Source organism: Chelmon rostratus, chromosome 8 (genome assembly GCF_017976325.1).
Source record: "Chelmon rostratus isolate fCheRos1 chromosome 8, fCheRos1.pri, whole genome shotgun sequence".
Lineage (NCBI taxonomy): Eukaryota > Metazoa > Chordata > Actinopteri > Chaetodontiformes > Chaetodontidae > Chelmon > Chelmon rostratus.
This window is the reverse complement of record NC_055665.1, coordinates 26,046,000-26,069,105: the sequence shown is the minus strand read 5'-3', so window position 1 is coordinate 26,069,105 and position 23,106 is coordinate 26,046,000. Positions and strand designations below refer to the sequence as shown.

The window sequence follows — 23,106 nt, the reverse complement described above, 5'->3', positions numbered from 1 at the left end:
GTTGTCAGGTCGTCTGTGTTCATGGTTCAAGTTTCTTGTCGGCCTTCCTGCCTGGTTTGCTTGTGTCATCCCAGTGTCAGATACTAGTATAGTAATCTGAACTTCTCCTGTCTTTTTTGGATTACTCCTGCTCCCGCAGTTTTTGTTCCTGCCTGTTCTGTGTTCGTGGAATCGGCTTTTGTGTTATTAAAAACTCCTTCTTTGTTTCATCAAGCTGCCTGAGCGTCCTGCTTTTGGGTTCTGTTGAGCTACCAAAACTTAACACACTTCTGTGTGTAGTGATTAACCTTGTGGCCTCCAGGGGTTGTTGTTGTTTTGTTCCTCATCAAAATGTTTTTAACGTCATGGGATGGTGCATGAACAGCATGCCATGCTTAAGGACATTTTGCGTGTCATGCTGACACATTTTAAGCTTTTCGTGTGTCATTTATTGCCGTCCGCATTTTCTGAATTTTAGGAGAGGATGAAGTCAGGTGACTTATGGTTGTTTCATCGTTACGGTAACAATAATAATCACATGGTTTAACCAGCAAAACGTCTTTTTTGGTCTCATGAAAAGATGTTTTGGTTTAAAATAAGTATGTTAACTTATATTATCACTTATATATTAAATCCCTTGCATAAGTTAACTTGAGGGCATACGTTTAAATAAGTAAACACTGCTGGGGCACAAAAGCAGCTATTAGCAGCTAAAGTGCCAGATATGGTTTTCAGGAGATGGTGGAGACCAAATCAGAGGTAAAACTAGGTTGAGTATTGGACCTACATTCATTAGGTGGACACAAACAAAACTCTGAATGATGGTTTCTCTGTCTGTTGGAAGTGTAAATAGAATGTAATGTGAAAGTGTGTCACGGTTTTGTTTATTTTAGTTTACTCCCACAGTCCAAAAACATGCTGAGGTTAATTGATAACTCTAAATTGTCCATAGGTGTGAATGAGCGGTGTGCGTGGTTGTTTGTCTGTATATGTAGCCCTGTGGTAGGCTGGCGACCTGCCCAGGGTGTCCCCTGCCTTCGCTCGAGAGACGGCTGGGATAGGCTCCAGCCCCCCCGTGACCCTGCAAAGGATTCAGCGGTGTATAGATAATGGATAGATAATGGATGGATGGAAATACGAAAATCATCCCTGTCAACACTGGGATTTAAAAATCTGGTAAATTTCCTGGCACCCCGCCCCGCGCTGTCCCACCACCCTCCCCACTGTTCACATAGACCTTATAAGGGTACACACAATGCGAAAATCACCACGTGGCAGCCACTGGCTTTAAAAAAAATGCTGAAATGCTGTGAACATATTTCTGGACTACTTGTAATCCATGTATCATATTTTACCAAAAGCATGAATTTCACTGACGTACATATAAGCCTCCTTGCATTTGGTGAGATACTTGCTCAAACTTTTAGACTTTTTGCCTGGTACGTTCATCCTTCTTCTTCTTCTTCTTCTTCTTCTTCTTCTTTTATTCATGGGTGCAGTTTGGGTGAATGACTTCTCGTCACTCCATGTTACAGCTAATGTTATACATACTGTCAGCTGCTGTACCAGAGGGGAATAGGTGGTTATGTCAACATCAGAGCCAACCCTATACAGGAGATTTACAGGAAAATATTTTAAAATAGGAGGACAGCAGGAGAGAGGGGTAGAAATGGGACGGTTGACAGGTCTGATGAAAACACTAAAAAAGGATCATTTTCTTCGAGTACATCAGTGAGTTATTGTTCACCTTGCCGAGAGGTGAAGGAAGAGCAGTATTCTTTCACACCCACTTTCATCTGAACTGTATTGCAACCAGCCAAGATGATTGTTTCAGTTCGTATTGAAGGTAGCAGAGTTTCAGGAACAGGACCACACCTCAACCATGCCTCCTAAAACTTTCCTATAAATACCTAATAATTCTAACCCTCTCCTCCTCTTTTGCTCCCATGTTCTGCCTCCCTCTGTCCTCTCCTCTCCTTTCTTCCTCTTATCCCCGCTGTAGAGTCCTGAGGGGGTCCGTCATGCTCGGGGGCTACAGCAGATTCCCTACTGAAGCTTCCCCACAAGAGAAGACAAGACAGCAAGCAGATGAACTACAAGGGAGTGCCAAGCCTCGCACATAATCGTTTCCTTGAATAAGTTGTTAAAATAAATTGCTCAATGCTTCTTGTTGATGGTGTGGTCCTTGCTCATAAAACGAGTGAAATGATGGATAGGATGAACGATGGGGAGCTTTCCTCTGCTACATATGCCATCCTGTTTGGTGCTCACTTGAGAAAGACTTGCTTTTCTTATTGTTCTTAAAGTCCAACACTTTTGTGCAGCCACTACCTACAAGCTGGATGTTCTTTGAACCAGATGAAGATCAGACGTCCATTTCCTGCTGCCTGTAACACTCGAATTTCCCCAGCTGGGGATTAATACAGTCTTATTTTATCATATCTTATCTTATCACTGCAGGACAAACACCAGGACAAGAGCAGATCTGGCCAACCTGTCATCTGTTTCAACCCAGCCTTCAAGAATGACAGTGACTAGGTCCTCCTTTTCATACCAGTGATTTGGGTCAGTGTAGTATTAGTGGGAGGGTGCAGAGCCTGCACCACTTATTCTAATATGTAGAAAATCTAGAAAATGTGTTTCAGGCACTGTAGGTAGAACTGCGATGTCTCTAGTTTGTGCACTGCATAAAAGGCCGAAGATGCCTTATTACAACCCAAAAACAAAAGCAGAAGTCTGATTTTCACAACTGCAAATATTGCAATCTTGCACATAAACTGTGGATATTACTTACTGAAGCATTCAATGACTCTGAAGAGGTAAAGACATCCCAAACATGACAATTCTCCATTTTATCATACACATTCAATCCCTGGACAGTCCGCAAAGTGTCAAAGTGTCCTTCACGAGATACTGAACCCTAGATTGCTCCAAATGCTGTGTCATCAGTGTGTGTGTGAATGGGTGAATGTGGCGTGTGTTGCTTTGCCAGTTTATGGTCACTGGACAATATTAGCACATTTAAATACTCGTTTTTACTCACTACAACCTCTCAGACTCTCAGAACTCTATAGATATGATTAGAACTGGTCTTCATGGAAAACCAGAATACACTGTCAGATATAAGCAGGTTTGTTGCATTATGTTTTGGTGTGATTGACTGTTTTTGTGATAGGATACTTTTATGATGATATGAGCAAGTCTCCTTCTCTTTCACTTCCGTCCCTTCCTTTCCATGTGTCCAGATTTGGAGTAAGGTGGTGATGCGGATGGATCATCCCCACCAAGGTCAGTGACAGAGCATGTTCAGGCTCGACTGAACTGGAATCATGTTCAAGAAGAACACATGCCTTCATCGTTTCCATTAACTTGTAGAGAACATAGAATAACAGGAGCTTGTGCAATACCTGCCAAACAGCCAATCAACAAACAGACAGATGGGGTCATCAAATGCATTCTTGACTTCTTTGTAGTTCCCGCTGAGTAGAAAGCCAGAGCTTGTGTGACATTATGCTGACACCTACTTCTACTGATCACCCAGGGTGTCTAAAGCTTCGCAGTTCACTCTTCATCAAAATTACATGGAACGATGTGGTTGCCGTGGCAGATAAAAACTGGTAAGCAGTAATAGCAGCTCATCATTCTGCAGCGGTGTGGCAGGGAAAAATACCAAACTCAAGACTCTCTTACTCTCTGAATATATGGATATGTTTTCTCTAAAACACAAGTTGTTCTCAGTGATAGCAACTAAATAGGTGTAACCTCTCCCAAATTCAGTCAGTCACATGTGGGTTGGTGGGCCACAAGATTCACTTTAAAAATCAACAATAGCTTTTATTTTTGGTATAGAAAGGCATTCTCATACTGTACCATCTGACAAAGTCATCAAGAAAAGGGTCACGGAAAAAGTTAATGATATTCAAAACAGTGAAACTGTCAAATTACTTACAGTAAAACTGAAAATAACACATTTTGTGTATTGTAAGAAAATTTTAATTTACACCTTTTGCAAATATCCACTACATCCGTGCAATTATCCTGTGCGGTATTTATTTATTTATTTTTTTACTGTGCTTATATTGTAATTTCTTCTGTGTTATATATACAGTGCAATAGTATAAAACACTGTATTTTTATTATCCAATGATTTTTATTTTTATTCTTTTCTACAGCTCCTTCTTTCATCTTTATTATTGCTATTACTGCTGTCTGTATTTTCCCGGCATAGGATCAATAAAGTTATCTTATTTTATATCTTATCTTTTCTCATCTTCGCTTTATTCGTTCTTTTCCTTCGGACAAATCACAGCTCCAACCCACATTACTGAAAACAAGAATAGGTTCTGAATTCTCAGCTGTCTTTTAAAATGTTCTCAATAAAGAAAGTGTGTCTATTTTACGTATTGAAATAATAATCCCATTGTTATTCAGTATTTTGACAGTTTAACACACAAATTCGAGAGAATGAGTGCGCCTCTCATCATGTAGAAGTGCTTAAGCATCTTGTTACGGTGCTTTGAGTTTTTGCTGAACAGATGCCGAATAAGTCAGATCAGAGGTCAAAGAAAAAACGTCTCTTTTAATCTGCGTTTCAATAGCGTGTTCAATATAAAGTAAGAGGGCGGTCATTTGTGTCTTGTGTTAAAAACATAACTCCTCCCGCCCGGGCTGTCAAGATTTTACCAAACGCGCTAACCCTAGACACCCAGGAAGTGACAGCAGTAGATACACATCCGTGAGTGCGTTCAAGGCAAAACAGAAGCAGTAGGCTGAAGCGAGAGTAACGGAGTCTAATAGAGGCAAGCGTCTGCTCTCGACGAGGAGATATTCTCTATTTTAAGACTTGCCGGCTGTTCTATGGTTTTAACCATGTCTTTTACAACCGAGAGACAAACACTGACCACTTCGGTGTTTTTTTGTGCCGTTGTGCTGTGTGTTAGCTTTGTTAGCCAGGGGCAATGCCAAACACCAGCACCACCAACTCGTAAGTTGAATGTTCCTTTGAAAAGCAGTAAAGTTAACGTTAAAGTGGTCATTTCTATTGCCAAAGGTACAGTTTCGCATTATAATTATAATATCATTAAACTTCTGTGATATAGTATTTATAAATACGCCACGGTTGAATTTGCCTGCAGCCGCAGCTGGCTGCTGGTCTCCTGGTGTTGACCTACTAGCACTGCTGTCACGGCTTTTTATTCCTCTCGGCTAACATTAGTAACTTTTCTCTTTCTCTCTCTTTTAAGCCTGCCATGCGTACAAAAGCTGTGACACCTGTGTTCCACATGCAAAGGTAAGGCTGCTGGGGCTAATTTGGGTGCAGTTTCCGAACGATAACACCGGACCTTTGCCCGAAATAAACAAACTGTTGTCATAAATCGCCATGTTTTGCTCCCTTGTTTGTCTGCACACTCAGCGGCCTACTTAACCTCCCACACTGTTAACGATCTCATCGACCTTAATCGCCAGGTTCAGTAAAGCAGTGACCCCAAGGTGCAATTAACCAACTTCAACTGAATGTCAGCTTGTAAATACAGGTTGTAAGTGCTATCAAATCCTCCATCAAAACGCGCCTCTCAAAGTGTGAGGCCTTATTAAGTAGATTTTTCTGTGGAACTGAAATACTGCTTGTTTGAGTTGTTATACATCTAACTAGTTTACTTTTAAATTATTTTAGTGATTAACAGAAACGTTATATTTTTACCAAGTGAGCATGTGCAAACTATGGAATCATAAATACGACATATTTTGCATGGAGTTTGGTGTAACGGTTTTTAAATATTAATGTGAATAAGATATATTAGGGCCGCAACTAAAAAGTGTTTTGTTTTGTTTTTTTGTCGATTACTTGATTAATTGTTTGGTCTAGAAAATGGTGAAAGCCCAAGATGACGTCCTCAAATGTCTTGTTTTGTCCACAAGCCAGAGATATTCAGTACACTGCCATAGAGGAGTGACAAAATAAGAAGATATTCACGTTTAGGAAGCTGCAATAAGAGAATTTTGACCTTTTTTCTTAGGAAGTTCTCAAACTGATAAAACGATTGTCAAAAAAGCTGTACCTCAGTAGTTGACAGTTGATAAGTTAGTTGCTGCAGCTGTCAGATAAATTCAGGACATGACCTTCCTGACAAAAACTGTTGATCTTTCAGTTAAAGTTCCTAAAATAAGGTTTTGATTGGAGAAGTGCTGTAAAATGTCAGAAAAGTCAAGATGCCTCTTTAAATTGTTTGCTTTTTCTGACCAACAGTCTAAAATCCAGAGATGTTCAGTTTACTCTCACATAAAACAAGGACAGCAGCAAATCCTTATAAAAGAGAAGCCGGCACCAGAAAATGTTGGCTGTTAGTTTTTTTCCCCGCTGGTTCTTCCAAGTCCATAGCTGGACAGTGTCACTAATTAGATGTGGAGGTGTTTTTGTTTCTTAGATTACTTAAGAATGAATTGATGAGCAAATTAGTTACAGATTAATTTATTCTTGATTCATTAAATTGACCAATTTAGATTTGTATATCAGACAGGCATTTTTTACTCTTTGTGGAGCCATGGCATGTGGAGGATTGATGTCTGTGTTTTTCTTCTGCACAGTGTCTGTGGTGCTTGACCACCAACAACTGCTCAGAATACCCAGTGAGCTGGTTGCTGCCTCCGGCATCATTGTGCCCGTTGTCCCAGGCCCGTTGGGGAGTATGTTGGAGTGAGTTGATCTGTTTTATTATGATACATGTACTTTGCTAGTTGCTGTTGTACTTGTTTCATTTGTCACATTACAAGACTGAAATCAATCATCCCACTGGTGTTGTAAAAAGGTATTTCTTGTAGAAAAGTAAACATGAAAAAGATTGTATTGGATTCCATTGGAGAAGGAAACTGTCAAGTAGTCAAGTAGTGACTTGTTTCAGTAATCATGATATTGACTTTGAGGCAAATAGTCAGTGCATGTGGAGGGAAACTGTTGTAAGGAAGTTAATGTAATGGTTCAGTGCTCTGAAGATGTAACACGTCATTACCTTTTTAACATGCAGCAAAGACCATCGACAATACATCAACTGTATAAAACATGTGTAGCTATAAGAAATATGTCCATAAAAAGAAAAACTATGCAACCACAAAAAACAAACAAAAAAAGTAACTTAGGCAAACTGGACTTCTAGCTGAGGGGAGCAGTTAGAAAAGAGACCTGGCTGTGTGAGACGAGTCAGCCAAAACTTCCTGTTCCTCTCACTTCATGTTGCATCAGTGTCACAGAGAGGACTCGGCTGAGACTTATGATCCTACATCTCATTCCTGCACCTCTCTACCTGCTTCCTCATTCTCACAGGCGGTAAAATCAGTGTTTGGCAGGGAGTTCCCCTAATTGTTGAGTATCGTCTCAGGAATTTTTATAGCTCCAAATTCTTCAGATGACGTCATTTTCATGTACAGAAAAAATAAATGAAGCTCAAAAGTGTGTTGCACATTTTATCAAAGGCCTGAAGCTCAGCTACACATAGATGAAGACAGAAGAGTAGCCCTCCTTAAACATTTAAAACATGAACTGTATGGTGTGTACATATATGGGAAATAACTATAGATATGCAAGAAAATGAAACTCATTCTCTGCCTGACCTTACTGCACATGCTTGCAAAGCATTTGGCTGATCAGAGAAAAACATAGCTGTGATGAGACATGATCATCATCATGTTCATTTGGAAGTGTGCAGTAAATTATCAGTCTGAACATCATGGTCTGTGTGAATAATTTTGGTTGAATTCTAAAATGCATCATTGACATATTTGTGTTATTTAATTGATCATTCACACATCATTGTTTATGGTTTTAACTACCTGGTGCAAGCAGAAGTTTATCAGCAATGTTACTGATTGTGAAAGTCGTTCGCTTAATTTCTGCGACGTTCCAAGCTACATTATTAACTTGCACGAAGGCTCGTCAGGATCAAAGAACTAGCATATTCGTCAGAGTTCTCCCAGAAAGCAGCCAATTATAGAGATGGGCAGATTAAACAAACAGATATTTAATTCACACTCACGCTGTAATACTTTACACAAAAATCCACATTTCACACAACTAAAATTAGAAAAGAATAGAAAAAAATTACAATTGCATTACATTATGCAGACATTTGTTCATTGTCTACAGTACATGTAGACTTTGTAGGTCTTATACAGTATTCCTTGTGCATTGATCAAACACTTGTCTGTACAGAGAAGCCGGCTTCATGTTGGACCCACTATCACACTGAAATAGCTGCATTAGGGGTGGGTGATATGGGTAATTGTCTATCATGGTATATGTAGTTTTATATCAAAGAAATATTTTGAAATAACTGTACTTTACTGTACTTCGTCACATTTGATTATTTTTTTCTTTTATTTGCAACTTCCATGTAAACAACAACAACTGCTTCACATGAGACAACACTTGAGGTTAAAAACAAAAGACTCAAAACAATAAAACTTACTTCCAAATGGAAACTTTAAGCTTCAGGTCGAGAACAACAACAGAGATGCAATGGAGGTGCACCAATTGTCGCTCTCAGGTCTCGTGAGAACGTGGTAAACAGTCCTGCTGCCCAAGTCACATGACCTCACAAGGCAGCTGGATAGCTCCAGATTGCTGCAGCCCAGATATGTAGCAGAGACTCTGAAGTCATTTGCTGATATTAACTCCAGACACTGTCAGCAGAATCAGGCCCAGACATCATCCAGAGTTGTCATTTCAACAATGTTGTCTGTTTCAGATGCGGTTTCGCTTTATGGAAATACTCAGTTAGGTTTAGGCAACGTGTGCCAGCTGGGTAGAGCATGCAGGAGGAGGAGGAGGAGGAGGCCTCATCTGTAATGATGACTATCTTTGTGTTTATCAATACTTCATGTAGATGGATGTGTCTGCAGTTTCAACAAGAGTGGAAAGCAATATACAGGCAAGCAGAAAAGAGTGAAGCAGCATACTCAGTGCAGTGTCATCGACATACCCACTTGCTTGCTGTGTAGCAGCGCAGCAGTGCATACACTGCGGTGGAAGCGGTATTGCCAAATCTCTACTGGTGGACACATTTCTACGGTCGCACGATAGATATTGTCATACCGCCCAGCCCTAATCTGCATTATGAAAAGAGCTATCTCTGTCTGAAATCACATCATTTTGTCTTTCAGTAGCCATTCTGCCTTCTTTCCACTGTCATCTGCTCTTTCTTTTTCTCTCTGTTCTTTGAATTTCACTTCTTTTTACACTAATCCCAATTTATGTGGAATGTCCCCAGTAAGGCTCACAGATTGAACTGGGGCTTTTCAGAAAATGGTTAAACAGAAGGAATGGGTTAAAAAAATGTAACCAGGTCTTGAACAAAAATGCCATTGTTATTGGCTGTGTGTTATGTTATTTTACTGATTTGTTCAGACTCACAATGTGAAAGTTATTGGTGGAGGAGGAACATGAGACTCTAGCATTTAGCAGCACAAGACTAGATAACCTGCTGCCTATTTTAAATGTCTGCTAACTGTCAAACTGAAAAGAATGACAGACCCATGTGTGAAGACACTGGTTTAGTTGTGTTGTTAACCTCACTGTAGCAGTAAGTAGTAGGGTGAAGGGTTACTCAATATTTTATTTTAATGTAGTGAATGTGCTCCAACTTTGTTATGGAAAGTTGCAGAAAAGTCACTAAGGCCACAGTAAAAAAACCTATTTGTAGGTTGACAGACTGACCACAAAATCCTCACTAGCGATCTAGCTAGTACACTTTTCAGAAACAAATGAAATGTAGTACATACATGTAAGAATGGGCCAAGTTCAGACCTTTTCATTTTTTAAAAAGCTGTTTAAAATGTTCAGCTTTCTGTAAAATATCAACAAAATAATCAGCTTCAGGTTGCCTAGAATAAAAATATTTCTGCTCGTACATGCATTGATAAATTTGAATGCCTTACAGAATTAGGGAAGTGATTTGCATCCTTAGTCTCACTATGGTAACCTTATCACTGCTATTTCAGGTGTTTTATCACTGACCTGGCAAAGAGATTTTATTGCTTTAATTCGTCACCAATCAAAACTGATAAACAATTACATGCTGTTCGAGTTGTCTCTGGCCTTGGTACAAAGTCTTGGTGTCATAGTTATGTTTTCAGTGGAAATGCAAGTGCAGTACTTAGTTTCATCATTAGTGTGATGACTTGTAGTGTTGCCAAGCAGTCAGCAGGTGGCACCATTGCCATGCAAGTTGAGTTTCTGTTATTTAAGGGAAAGGGGGACCGAAAGTGTCAGATTGAATTTACTATATGATCTTAAAATAAATATTTTTTTCGTTTAAAAAAGATGTAGAAAATAATGAATATTATATGTTGTTTTGCTTTTTGTGTGATTCAGTGAACTTTGAAGCCCTGATCATTACCATGGCCGTCCTGGGTGGGACCATCCTCATCAGCTTCATTGTGTGCTGCTGTTGCTGCTGTTGCTGCAAAAAGCGTCAATCAGGGTAAGGTTGTATGACAAGTCAGTGGCATTCTAGTGCAAATGTAACACGTGTTTTTGAGTTGACAAAGTATCAAAAAAGCCGTTTGAGTTACCAGTTAGCACTGTGCATACCTTAAGGCTATGCAAATTAGACTGAGGCCAAAAATCATGAGGTAATAATGCCTTACTACATAAAAAAAAAAATGCCTGTACAGTTGAGTTAACAAGTCTTTGACACAGTGTCAAAAAACGACTGAACATGATGTGAAAGGTGCTGTTGTATTTGATTGCATTAATGATAAATCTCTAACTTGGTGTGAAGGCGACCTTAAGCAAAGCATTTATGATTAGATTGGATTGTTACCAAAGAACAGAATGTCCAGCCTGGCATTCTGGGTTAATTATAGGCCAGTTCTGAACTGGAAGCAATATCAACACCATGTTGCAACCTAAACAAACAAAGTAACTCTCAGCTTGTAAAAAAAAAATGAGAGAAAATGACTGAAATCCATTGTTTTAGCCATGTGTGAATGGAAGTTCTACCTGTGTGACGTTACTGCTTAAGGAGTTCTTAACTACTCTGTGGTGAACAACTGTTCACTGCAGCGAGCCTCTTGAGTTGAGCACCCATTAATCAGGGCCACGTTCACTCTTGTAGCTTCATCATTTTAGCTTCCTGTGTGTGGTGCTCTCATTGTGCTGGAGTGAAATGAAAATGTCATGTCAGTCAGTCAACTGCAGACTGGCCTGTCACACACTGACAGTCCTGTGGGTATAGCACTCTCATTCATGTCTATCATCTGACGGAAAAAAAGGGATGAGGAGCATGCCTGAAACACAAACACACTAAGTGTCTATTTTACATTTACCCACAGGCAATTTTGGTTTCTCACTTCCTGATTGCTCCGCTTCCATTAAATGAGATAATTCTATGATCAAAGGTGACACACATTGTTTCTATAGCAAAAGCTTACCTTAACTTTTGAACATCAATTTGCTTTTATTTCTCAAGCTGCAGAGACAATCCATGAATCAAATGTAAATCATGCTCTGGAGAATTTGAATCACTCTAACTTGTAAGTTGTGCTTTGTGAAAAGAATATCCCTCAAGCAATTGAGGCAATTTGTAGGTGTATGCAATTTGTCACATCCAGATGAGTGTGTTTTGGTTGCTCCCTGGTTCTGATACTATGCTCATGCCTCCTTATGTCTTAAGGCCTGACAGAGATGAGGAGAGATTTGCCAGGAAGAGAGAGGAGATCAGACAACGTGCTGAGGAACGGTAAGACTTCACCCCAGGCTCAAGTAAAAATGGCTTCCAGCTGTTGGTAACAAATTGTAGCTGTGTTTATTTGAATAGCAGCTTCGAATGGCAGCATGTTCCTCTGCATTTAATAACTCTGAGTTACCAATATTGTTACAAGGTTTCATTGTCATGATTAGGACCACGTTGGTCGCCTCTGGTTCAATTGAAAACCACAAGATGTCAGCGTTCTAGTGCTGGGAGAGATGATTAAAATTCTTTTCACAATATCAGCAGGATATTTTTTTGATATTTACATGAATTATAAAACAGTAAATGTGAGCTAAATCACATAGAAAGTAATATTATGTTTGCTCAAAACATACCCTCTTACTGTCCATCCCTGAAATGCACTGAAATGGGAAAACAGGCCTGTGTGCTGTCTGCCCCTGCGGCAGGGAACCACTCGCAGAGAGATCTACAGCTTGATAGGCTGATCCTAATTAGGGCATTTAAAAATGTAGTGAAGGGTTTGGTGGCAAATTCAGTCAGGATTTTTAACTGCTTCCTTAGCTAGACCCTCTTCCTCCTGTCTGTCTTCTTAGGCATATGATTCTGTGAATTCATACTGTATGTTTGTGTGTTTTGAATTGTTTGCATGCATGCTGCTTGAAACGCTGTAATGCTGCTAGATTCACCAGGTCTCCCTTGAAAAAGAGGGTTTTTTATTTTTAATCTCAACGTGACTCACCTGGTTAAATAGAAGAAAATAAAAAATCCACCACACACACTTCTTCACTTCAGCAACTCATTTAGTGTGAAAATTGTTTCCACCTTATTTTCACCTATTGAATTATAGCTCTGGAACATGGACGTCAAAGTCTTCAAATGCTTCTAAGAAGCTCTTTTTTTGGCTTGTGGCTTTGACTAAATTTCATTAAAATCTTGGTCGTTCAGAAGTGCAGACAGCAACTATCTGACAGACAGAAAGAAAACAGGGCCAAATACATAACCTCCTTGGTTGAGTTAATAGCAATACTAATATTAATGGGTAATTTTCACATTAAAAGTAGCTCTGTCATCACATCGAGTTGAATGGCACAAACTAAAAAAAGATAATGAATGAATATGAAAATCAATTACAGAGCTGATCCTATTCTTTGGAGTTGGATGTTTTGGCCTCTTGATATCCCAGCAGGACCTACATGGGATTTTCCTACAATGGAATAGTTCATAGTCCCCAACAAAAGGGCTTGTTGTGTGTTTGGATTCAAGCAACTGGTGTGTGTGCAGCCCCAACAAGTCCATGTCCCAAAGGAGGAGCTCAGTGTTCCTCTGCTTACATCCCAAAACACCAATTGGATTGTCGAGGCTGAGCAGCTGCTCCTTGGTAATGTGATCATAAATAGAATGAGCTACATCCTGTGGAGTACCATCCACTGTCAAAGAAACAGTGTGTTACTGTGTGTATGCAATCACACAGCAGTGTGTTGTAGCAGTCAGTAGACCTGGAAGCCTTCCTCTTCCTGCACTCCATAAATGTTTCAGCCTCATCTTTCTATTTAGCGCCTGTGTTCCCAGTGCCTTCATCCTCCAAGGATGGCTGGGTGATGTGTTGGTAAGCGAGGCAGTCGTGCAGAAAGATAGTCAGTAAGTGTGGTTTATCATCATCACAGTGCTTGGAACACAGAGCTCACTGTCTCTCTGTCTCTCTGTGTGTGTGTGTGTGTGCGTGTGCGCGTGTGCGCGTGCGTGCGTGCGTGTGTGCGTGCGTGCGTGCGTGTGTTGAACTATCCAACCTCTATGAGCTTTTCTCTCACGTGCCAAAGACTCTAGTCAGGGTTTCCTGCAGTGAGCATGATCAAATCTCCGAAGTCAGAGTTAGTGCAGTGACCTACATAGATGCAGTTCATGTTGTGAGCAGGACTTTCAGAATAGATCGGACCCATCATGGCAAAGGGGAGTGCCTCTAGATACTGCTGCCTTGCCTCTAGACAGCCAGCTCACAGCACTGAACCTTCATCGTCATCTGACTCTGGGGGAATCATTACCAGCCCATGAGGGATTGACCCATACAGCTTCTTGATTGCTAATTGATATTACTGCTTGAAATAAACACAGAAGTTGTTTTTTAATTTGGTATTTTTGTTTAAGTTTGCTTTAGTCAAGGTATGACAGTGAAACTGTATTTACTCCACTCAAACTCCCATCGAAGCCCAATTTGGATTTATCATCATAAATGAACGGTACAGTAATAAGTTGGAAGTATACTATAGAATATTCAGACATGTAATATAGTTACAAGTACTATTTAATGTTCCTTTAATAGGAATTTAGTTTCCTGTGCTCTGCTAGAGGATAACTTGTGGCACTGCCTAAACTAAAAAAATCGATTGAAGTTGAATTTTAATCTTGATAACCTCATCAGAACGATCAATGTTTGCTCATAGTTCCAAACATTCAAATTGAATTCCACTGCCAAAACAGCAAAACCCCTCCAGTGCCTCAAGCAGCCACTGGGATAGATGTTTAATGGCAATATCACTTCAAATCACAGCATGTTTCTCATATCTCATAATGATTAACACCAATCTTTTCGTTTCCATTTTGGCTGGCCTCTAAACCCAGAGCCTCTATCCCAACTGAACATTCAGTCACGCTTCTATGCACAATCATGGATTATACGAGGTCAGCATTATCTCACAGTGAAGACTCTCTCGCCCAATCCTCAGGAATTTTAAGAAGCTCCTCTTTAGTCATGTTATTTTATGTATGACTGACTGGTACCTTGTCGGGCTACTGCAGTGTGTCGCCACCATCTCTTCCTCTCTCACTTCCTCACCACTGATTATCAGGGGAGACAGAATGAGCTAGACAAAAGTGTCTGAATATATTGATAAAATCTGAAAGTCAAGGAGCAGAGCCTTTAATTTCTTCTGGAAGTGAAACTCTGATGTCTTCATACGAGCTCAGCATTTCCGTACATGGGTGCTGGAAAACATTCCATCCCTTGCATCTTCTCTCTGCTTCCCTTTTTCTTCTTCCTCACTTCACTTGTTGAATGCCGCCATATTTATGTTGGGGGAGTGTGAACATGTCAGTCAATTAGTTTCATACAAGCCGGCAGCAGGGCGGGGGGGACAGATGGTAGGCAGAGCTCAGCCACCCTTGTTGCTCACAGATCACTACCTGGCAATGAAACACGGACTGATTTACACCAGCTCTTTGTGCGGAGATGAAGTGGAGTGACGCCCCTGGAGGTCCGGAGCACAAAACCTCCTCCCATGCTTTTGTTACCCCTCAGAGAGGCTGAGCGAGGGACTGACGGCAGGCCCGCGGCTCTGTTTGTGTTTGACTGCAAGCTAAACTGTAGCATCAAAGTCTGCAATGAGTCACTTAACGCTCCACAACAAGCTAGCGTTTAAATGCCATCAGGAATGCCGACATGCCTTTTCATACATGGTTGGCTGTTATGGATGAAGAGATATTGAGAAACGGTATTTTCTCACAGTTTATTTTTGGGTTTTTCATCCTCCATGTTGTGCCTCACATTGACGTTTGGTACAAATTATGCAGTAAATAAATGGACTGTGTAGATACAGTATATCAATATGATATTGATAGCATAATATGAGACAATATATCATGTGGGAGTTTCTGGAATAAATGTTGTCTTTTCCTGGTCACTGTTGCAGTACATTAGAGAGTGGTCTGAAGGTTGTTCTTTCTCTGTTAATTCAATGATTAATCTATAGGTTTAATCATCATACCAACAGTTGGAATGATCATTTTTCTGCATTTTGTTTTGTATATCTTTTGAAAAGCAAAATTAAGTATTTCCTAAATACCATCGCTTCATCAATATCAAGATATGAGGGGAAAATAAGTCTGTGTTATCCAGGCTTAGGACAATGTGTGTGGAAAACTGGCCTCTTAAAATAGGTACAAAGTCCAATATGGTGGTCCTGAGAGCAGATTTCTAGTGGAAGCATAGCTTAAGATAGGTATGAAATGTCATGTTATTGCAGCCTGCTGCGTGCGTGTGCATGTGTGTGACAGGTTATTAAGATCATCATTTTCACTTGCAATCATAGCACCCCTTCCTGTTCTTCCAGTGGCTGTCATCCTACATTTACATTTGAGTTTCATTAGAATCTGATCTGTCATGGAGACCAAACCAGAGATTTATGATACGGTGACAATGGCACATGTTAAACGTTGCTGTAAACCTTTGGCTGTCCCTGGTATGCATCTGGGGATATGTGAGCAAAAGGTGTTATTGATGTTAGCCTTTTTTAAGGTGTTTAAATGTGGTGTAATGGGTGTAAATAAAGTGGGGAAAGTGTACACAACAAACAAGATCAGCTGGTATAAATCCACCAGTGGTTCCCACCAGTCTTTGAGTTTGAATGTGTTTTCACATCTAACATTTTTTGGCTCAGTTGGAACAGATTGGTGCTTTTGCCTGTTTGGTTTGGTTCATTATTACTGTTGGGTCTCTGTCTGCCTCCAGGCAGACTCTGGTGTGGTGTGAAACAAAAGCAGACCAACCACAGAATGCTATAATGGTAGATACATGATGTATTAGCATTAGTTCAAAAGCTCAACCAAAAGTCCACAAGCTGATTGTGGACTGTCAAAGTGATCTGAAGAAAGTGTCCTTATAAGTGACGTGATTATGAAAGAGCATTTGGTAATCATGTGTATGCTCATCGGCAAATTGACTAATTTTCCTGATGCAGCAACAAGTGAAAAATATTTTTTTTCTGATGATGACATCACCAAAACACACCTCTTCGTTCACTTGTAAAAAGTTGGTCAGAATGCAATACGGACCAGAACTAAACCACTACAGTTCAATATTTTAGTCCTTGGGCCTGACCAAATTAATGAACTCCAGGTGTGAAATAACTGATTCTTCTTTTCTCTTTTTTACAGGAGGGGGGAAAGAAAGGCAAGGCACGATGAAATCCGCAGGAAGTATGGTATGTATGAGTCTACACTGTATTACCTCCTAAATGATGTACCCATCTGACTCTGAGATGTATACATCTGCTGTACATGAGTTTATCAGTAAGTCTTAACACAGTGCTGGATGTAGACTACCCCCAATTTCTGTTCTGTCATGTCAGCTTTGTCTCCGATGCATGTTAAACCAGTTTCAGATTTTCCAGGACAATGTCATTGACTTGTCATTCCCATACCCTGTGCCAGCAATGCATTATTCAACAGTATATGCTTTGTCCTCAAGGTAATTCAGGCCACGTATAGGTTACGCTAACTCCTGTCTGCTTGAATCAATTGAAGCATAATGTATCATACGCTGGTGTCAAATGTAAGTCCCCTCATGGCTGTGAGCAGGATTGAACAGGTCACTGAGGCAACAGACAAAGGTTTGTCTTTGAACAAAGAACCAACTTGGTATTATACCCTGTACCATACACTGTATTTGTCTTTGTGGATTGATCATTAGTCACCTAATGCATGGAAAACTGTGCAAGATTAGTTAGTCCTCATCTCCATCAGTGTGGCATTCACTATGAATGTAATAATGTTTTTTGCCGCTGATACCAATTGTCTATAAGCCATATCAGCCTTATAGTGTATTTGGATCCTAGGCCATAAATGCTGTGTGACTGTACAGTGTGAAGCAAAGAACCACAAAAAGTCCATCATGTTCAGAGGCGCAGTGCAGGACCGCACCTATGACTGCGTGCAAGCGCATGATTAAGTTGCAGCTCATTTCAAAGGATGTGTAGCCTCCTCTGGTGGCAAGTTCACATACCCAAGTCAACTATAACTGACCACATGATCAAATGTTAGACTGACTTTACGAATAGTTTTATCATGTTGAGGAGATTATGTGGCAGTCAGCTAAAAATCAGGCTTAGCAGTGTTAATCGATACTATGGATGGAATAAGCAATACATAAAAGCAAATTTTAAATGATGTAATTTACTTCATTGTGTCAAGCAACTGAGGCCGCATTCGAAGCCTAATCTCCTTGATCATATATCTTTTTTGGAATATCAGTCGATACTGATCAGCGGCCAATTGGTTTGGGCATCCCCAGTATTCACTATTTTAAAGGATCATTTGGATTAATTACAACTTTTGAGTTTTGACTGTTATGATAACATTGCAATCGTCAAGTTAATTCTGAAGGTCTTGGAACACGGACCCAACAAAGTCTGACAAGGCAAGAAACACAGGCAGTTAGATGTCAAACAGGTTGGAAACAAGCCAGCAGTTCAGCCAGATTATCTAGACCGCTCTGTTTGGAGGTAAAACTGAGAGTGAGCTCACCCATAATGTCACTAATAATCACTCACAGGAAAACTGTAGGCATGCACAACTGCCTTTTGTTTTCTCTTCCAAACAAGTCTGGCTTACCTGAACACCCTTTCTCCACCCGGTGTGGAGCTCATTTAGTGAGAGAAGATGGGATGTGTGCTATCAAGTAAAACCCCTGACTGCAGCATCAACACCGCCAGCATTAACTCATGGTGCTTTAGCACTCATAGTGGGGATCATAGACTCTGGAAGGAAATCCCTGTCCTTAAAAAAGAATCCAACAGCAAATAAAGGCGTCATTTAAAGTATATATGTAGATTTCTAAACCTGATAACTGTCAACATGTTTGTGTTTCTTGGCCCATTGGACGTCTTTGACATCGTCATGTTCTCAGATCCCAGCAATTACCTTGGTGTCTAAAATGTTACTGTTACTGATGGGAATTGTGGCCCAAAATTAAACCCAAGTTGGAATTTCTCAGCATTATCTAAACAGTACGAGCTGTATGTGCTGCCACAGAATGAGGTAGCATTCAACATTTGCATCTTAACATTACACAGCAGTGTCAATAATAACAAATAAAGAGATGGCTGTGGTTGTTTTTTTTTTTAACATGCCCTCTGTCAGAGGTTTGTTAAAGGGGGAATTGCCCATTTTCTGTTATTTACGTGGGGACATTTTCAATTGTGTGCAAGGAATTGCTTCCCATTACTTCCCATCCTCATCTCCTGATACCTGTGTGTGTGTGTGTGTGTGTGTGTGTGTGTGTGTGTGTGTGTGTGTGTGTGTGTGTGTGTGTGTGTGTGTGTGTGTGTGTGTGTGTGTGTGTGTGTGTGTGTGTGTGTGTGTGTGTGTGTGTGTGTTAGTTAGAGTTACCTTGCAGCATTAGTGAAGCAAGATGATTATTTGGTTTTTCTGTATGGACAACATGACAGAGTGATGGATGGTGATCCATTCCTCAGGCCTCCCGCTCTCATCAGTTTACTTCCACATGGATTGCAGACGAGGCTGCTCTCCTTTTACGCTCGTTCCGTAAAACACAATCCAGGGAGCTGCATTACATCCTCTGTGGGACTAAAAACTAAGTCGTGTTGTTTCCTCGAAGCTGTGGCTCTCAGTTGAGAATGAGAATCATTGGAGATGGCTGAGGATTACCTGAGGGAGATGATATGAATTATAATGACAGTCATACAGTTCAGCAACACTAACCTGGATCCCTCAAACTAAAAGGTGAATTATACTTTATGAGAACTAATTTTTGTCCATATTTCACACAGAACTAAATGTCCAGTGTGACCTGTCTTGCCCACCAGGTTAAAGGAATAGTTCACCATTTTGCGAGTGACATGAGAAGTTTGACATCAATCTAATGTCTTTCTGTTAAAGACCTCTGTAGGCCCCTCCTCATCTCTGCTGGAGGCTAGCGGTTCTAGGCTACGTTAGCATCTTCTAGCATAACACTTCTCAATTTCTGAACTGTTGCTGGTCTGTCTGATGGTCTGTCTTAAACGTATAGTCTGACAATGTTGCTGGTGTGCAACCCTAAATAGCTGGACTACTCTTTTAATTATGGAACTAGAAGAATGTCAGGATATGATTAGTCTGATTTAGCATGAAGATAGTGCTAAGTGATAGTCCAAAGTGAAAAATGACACTGACCCACATTGCTAATGCTCACAAATTAACACGTTATATCTAGTTTATTTAATGTGTGCACAAAAAATAATGTAAAAATGAGAGCGAGTCACTTGTTGGAGCTATTTTTTGCCATTTCCCTTGATTCCAGTTTTTATGCTATGCTAGCACAGACATGAGATATCAGTCTTCTTATCTCACTCTTGAGGAGAAGGCATCAGTAATTAGTCTAACTAACTGAAGGTCAGAATGACTGGCAATAACAATAACATTTAATCAATCCATTAATGTTACATCTCTTATAAGGCCAGCATGAAAGTGAGGCAGATAAGGCTCAGGCAGTTGGTCCATATTATTTTCCTCACTCAACTTATTCTTCCAACTGCATTTACACTAGTTGGAGAATATGTTTTCTGGAGAAAATGTCGTATGCATCTGTCATGTAGGAGCTGATAGCAAATTGTCTGGTGTAACGCTAATGTGTGAACTCTGCAGCAGCAACACACAACACTCTCTCCAGCAGTAAACGTCGCCACGACAACAGTGTCAACAATAAGGAAATAAGTCGTAATGAAATTTATGCATAATTATCACTTGAGTGACAGCTAGCAGCTAGGTTTCAGCAACCGGGTTTCGTTTGGCCAGCTCAGCTCTACCCACTCCCCACCTCTTGGCCCATTTTTGGCAGCTGGAGCCACTGTCACTGAGTTTGACAATTACTCTTTCGGAGCCTATGGATGACGTCACAGAGACTACATCCATGTTTTACACAGTTTAAGGTTGGCAAGCGGCTCAACCATCACTCTGATATTCTGTGGTCGGCTAGTTGACGATCACTAATGGGCTGGATCTGGATTGAATTGCCACTCGGTCTAGATGGGGACTTTGAGAAGCCCTGATCTAACCTCTCCATTCTCGGGAGTGGGGAAAAAAAAGTGTTGCACACTCTGGCTCCATAACCATTTCTCTTTCATTAGGATGACATTTCAGCCCTCACACCTTCTTCAAGAACCACGATCATACAATCAAACAATCTAACCTTGTCTCGTCTTAAAGTTTGCATCAGCTAGCTGAACTTGTTGGACCATGTCTGTGTCTAATAACCAGTTCATAGTTTAGAAATCCTCTTCTTCCCTCTGCTGCCTTTCATAGTCCTTCAGCCCAGCTGTTGCTTTGTCAGCAGTATTTATGGTTTGCCTGGGTTACAGTTAACTCTTTAATCATCATACTGACAAATAATACAAAGCCATAGCCAGTATCCACACACGATGACCTGACACTCTGAACTGTATTTCTCTTTCAGACAGCTTTGACTTTGTTAACATACCGTAACTCAAGAAAAAAAAAAACACTCCATAAATCACTTGTTTTTACTTCAGCCCTCAGTGATGCAAACAAAGAAGTACACATGCATGTTTTTTATATTTGAGCAACATTAATAATAAATGTCTTTCTACTGGAGAATTATGGCAAGTCTGACAAAATGCCCCGAGTGATGTCATCGGGGTTACCTCGGCTTGGGTCAAAGCGTGCATGAGACTTGTGTTGTGGCATTTGAAAGGTGTGGGCGAGGTTCTAATGAAAGACACAATAGTGTTTATGAAGCTTGATCCAATGAACAATCAGGATATCGTCACCTCTACTAATGTCTTTTAAAATTGTTTGCCTTTTGTTTTTGAATTCTCGTGTCTCACAAGTTCCTTAATATCATTCAACTGTAATCCTGCAAGCAGTATTGTCTGATGTGTGAAAAGTCATCAAAAAAGATGAAGGAAAGGGTGGCAGACTCAGGAGAGGGTTAAAGTGGGTAAATCAGCCATGCACTGAACAACCAAATTCAACAATGTCAGAATATCTAGGCTGGATTTTCCATTTAATTGTATGTCCTAGGACTCATGTCTACATGAGAGAACCCGTACCTTAGACATCCACAGGAAAAAGTAGGAAATCTAAGCAGAAGAACACAGCACGTCATGTTCCCTGACCCGCCACCAGCGTCTGTGTTTTCATTTGTGTCCACTTTCTCTGCCTTTCTCTTCCCTCTGCAGGTCTGATGGGTGACGCGGACCACCCATACAGCAAGTTTGAGAATGAGTAAAGCAGCTGCACTGGAGGAGTTCCACAGGCAGCATCCGGAGCTGCTCTTCAGTTTTAGCTTGGAGTGATGCCCGCTTCTCACACAAACCACAATTCTGCACAATAATCCTATTCAGACAAAAATCACCATGTCACACCTTTTTAACCAGTACCATTTAAAAACTAAAAAAAAAATCACAACTTCTCTTTGCCTTCAACATTCTCATTTTTGACAGGGTTGTGTGTTGGTTGAATGTTCGAGCTTGTTTTAAAACTTCTGCAAAATTAGTTTGTCTCCTGAAATTTCATGATGAGTTGTCTCTTTTAAATATTGTAGTTTCATATCAGTCTTTGCACTTTGTACATACAGTATTGATTTATGAAATGCTAAATAATGATTGTAGGCTACTGCCGATGTGTTCTGACACATGAATAAAGGTCTTCTCTTTTAACAATGAGGTTTGGTTCATTTGATCTTAAGGGTTAGGCTTAAGACAGGATGAATCACTGAATGCAGACTGCTGTTGTGTCCTCCAGCAGTGGCAGTGTACAGGGCCAGACACATAAATACACAGCACAAGACAGTAAGAACAGTTCATCACAATCTCCCCTCACTCCCCCGGACGTACTGATGGCATCACCTGTCTTGGCGATGATGGTGTCTGTCTTATAGACTGTACAGCATCTGAGCTGAGCTTTTATTCAGAAGTGCAGGTGGATGTAGATACCTGAGGCAAGAAGAGTTTCAACAGTTCACAGCTTTTCACAGCTGTCTGCAGCCTTTTTAAATGTTACCTAAACACTTCACTGGAGGAGCAATATGGACATGAAACTGATGACAGCCACTTTGTGTGTTAACTTATGAAAATGAGGTAAAATCGTCAGATAAGGGCAAATTAATTTGGTGCTTCTGAGTAATGGCTTGGTTGATGTGGGAGTAGTTTGCAGCCCTGTAAGTAAATACTTATGTGTTGGATGTGTTGTTACTGCAAATCTAGGGTTGTTTTAATTCCTATGATACACTGTGGTGAAATGTAATGAAGTGTATTTATTATCATGATTTAAATTTTTATCTTTTAAATGTATATACATGAAAAAAAATCCCAATCACCAAATCCTCCTCCACCCACATGATCAGAATTGAGACAGATACACAGCTAATGCAATGGGTTTCAGTGGCTGAGATACACCAGCATGTCATGTGCTATATAAACCTCATCCCACAGCTACATCAACCGCATTGTGACGAGAGGATGGAGGCTCTGCTCCAATCATGCGTACCTGCTGCAGTGCCCTCCAGCGGCACGGTAAAACAACCTCTGCTCTATCGAGTGTGGTTCCAGTCGATAACGTGATCACTGCGAAAGTGGCACACCCTCAATCTGGGGGTTTCAGTGTGTATGCTATGGCAGCATCAGGTTAACCCTGT

General features: G+C 40.5%; 1 protein-coding gene across 1 annotated transcript; it reads left to right on the top strand.

Annotated features, from left to right (window-relative positions):
• Positions 1–4,724: 4,724 nt before the first annotated feature.
• On the top strand, positions 4,725–22,123 carry LOC121610724 (pituitary tumor-transforming gene 1 protein-interacting protein). Its single transcript, XM_041942965.1, has 7 exons — positions 4,725–4,963; positions 5,223–5,269; positions 6,565–6,673; positions 10,343–10,451; positions 11,646–11,711; positions 16,611–16,657; positions 21,650–22,123. Exons 1-7 carry the CDS (start codon positions 4,837–4,839, stop codon positions 21,697–21,699), a joined length of 555 nt encoding a protein of 184 aa, XP_041798899.1. The 5' UTR covers positions 4,725–4,836; the 3' UTR covers positions 21,700–22,123.
• The last annotated feature ends 983 nt before the right edge of the window (positions 22,124–23,106 follow it).

Bases quoted from the DNA above. Each gene is read 5' to 3' on its own strand.
- LOC121610724 (XM_041942965.1), top strand. From the start codon at position 4,837: ATGGTTTTAACCATGTCTTTTACAACCGAGAGACAAACACTGACCACT. The intron at 5,270-6,564 runs GTAAGGCTGCTG...TCTTCTGCACAG, and splicing joins CCTGTGTTCCACATGCAAAG to TGTCTGTGGTGCTTGACCAC. The intron at 16,658-21,649 runs GTATGTATGAGT...TTCCCTCTGCAG, and splicing joins TGAAATCCGCAGGAAGTATG to GTCTGATGGGTGACGCGGAC.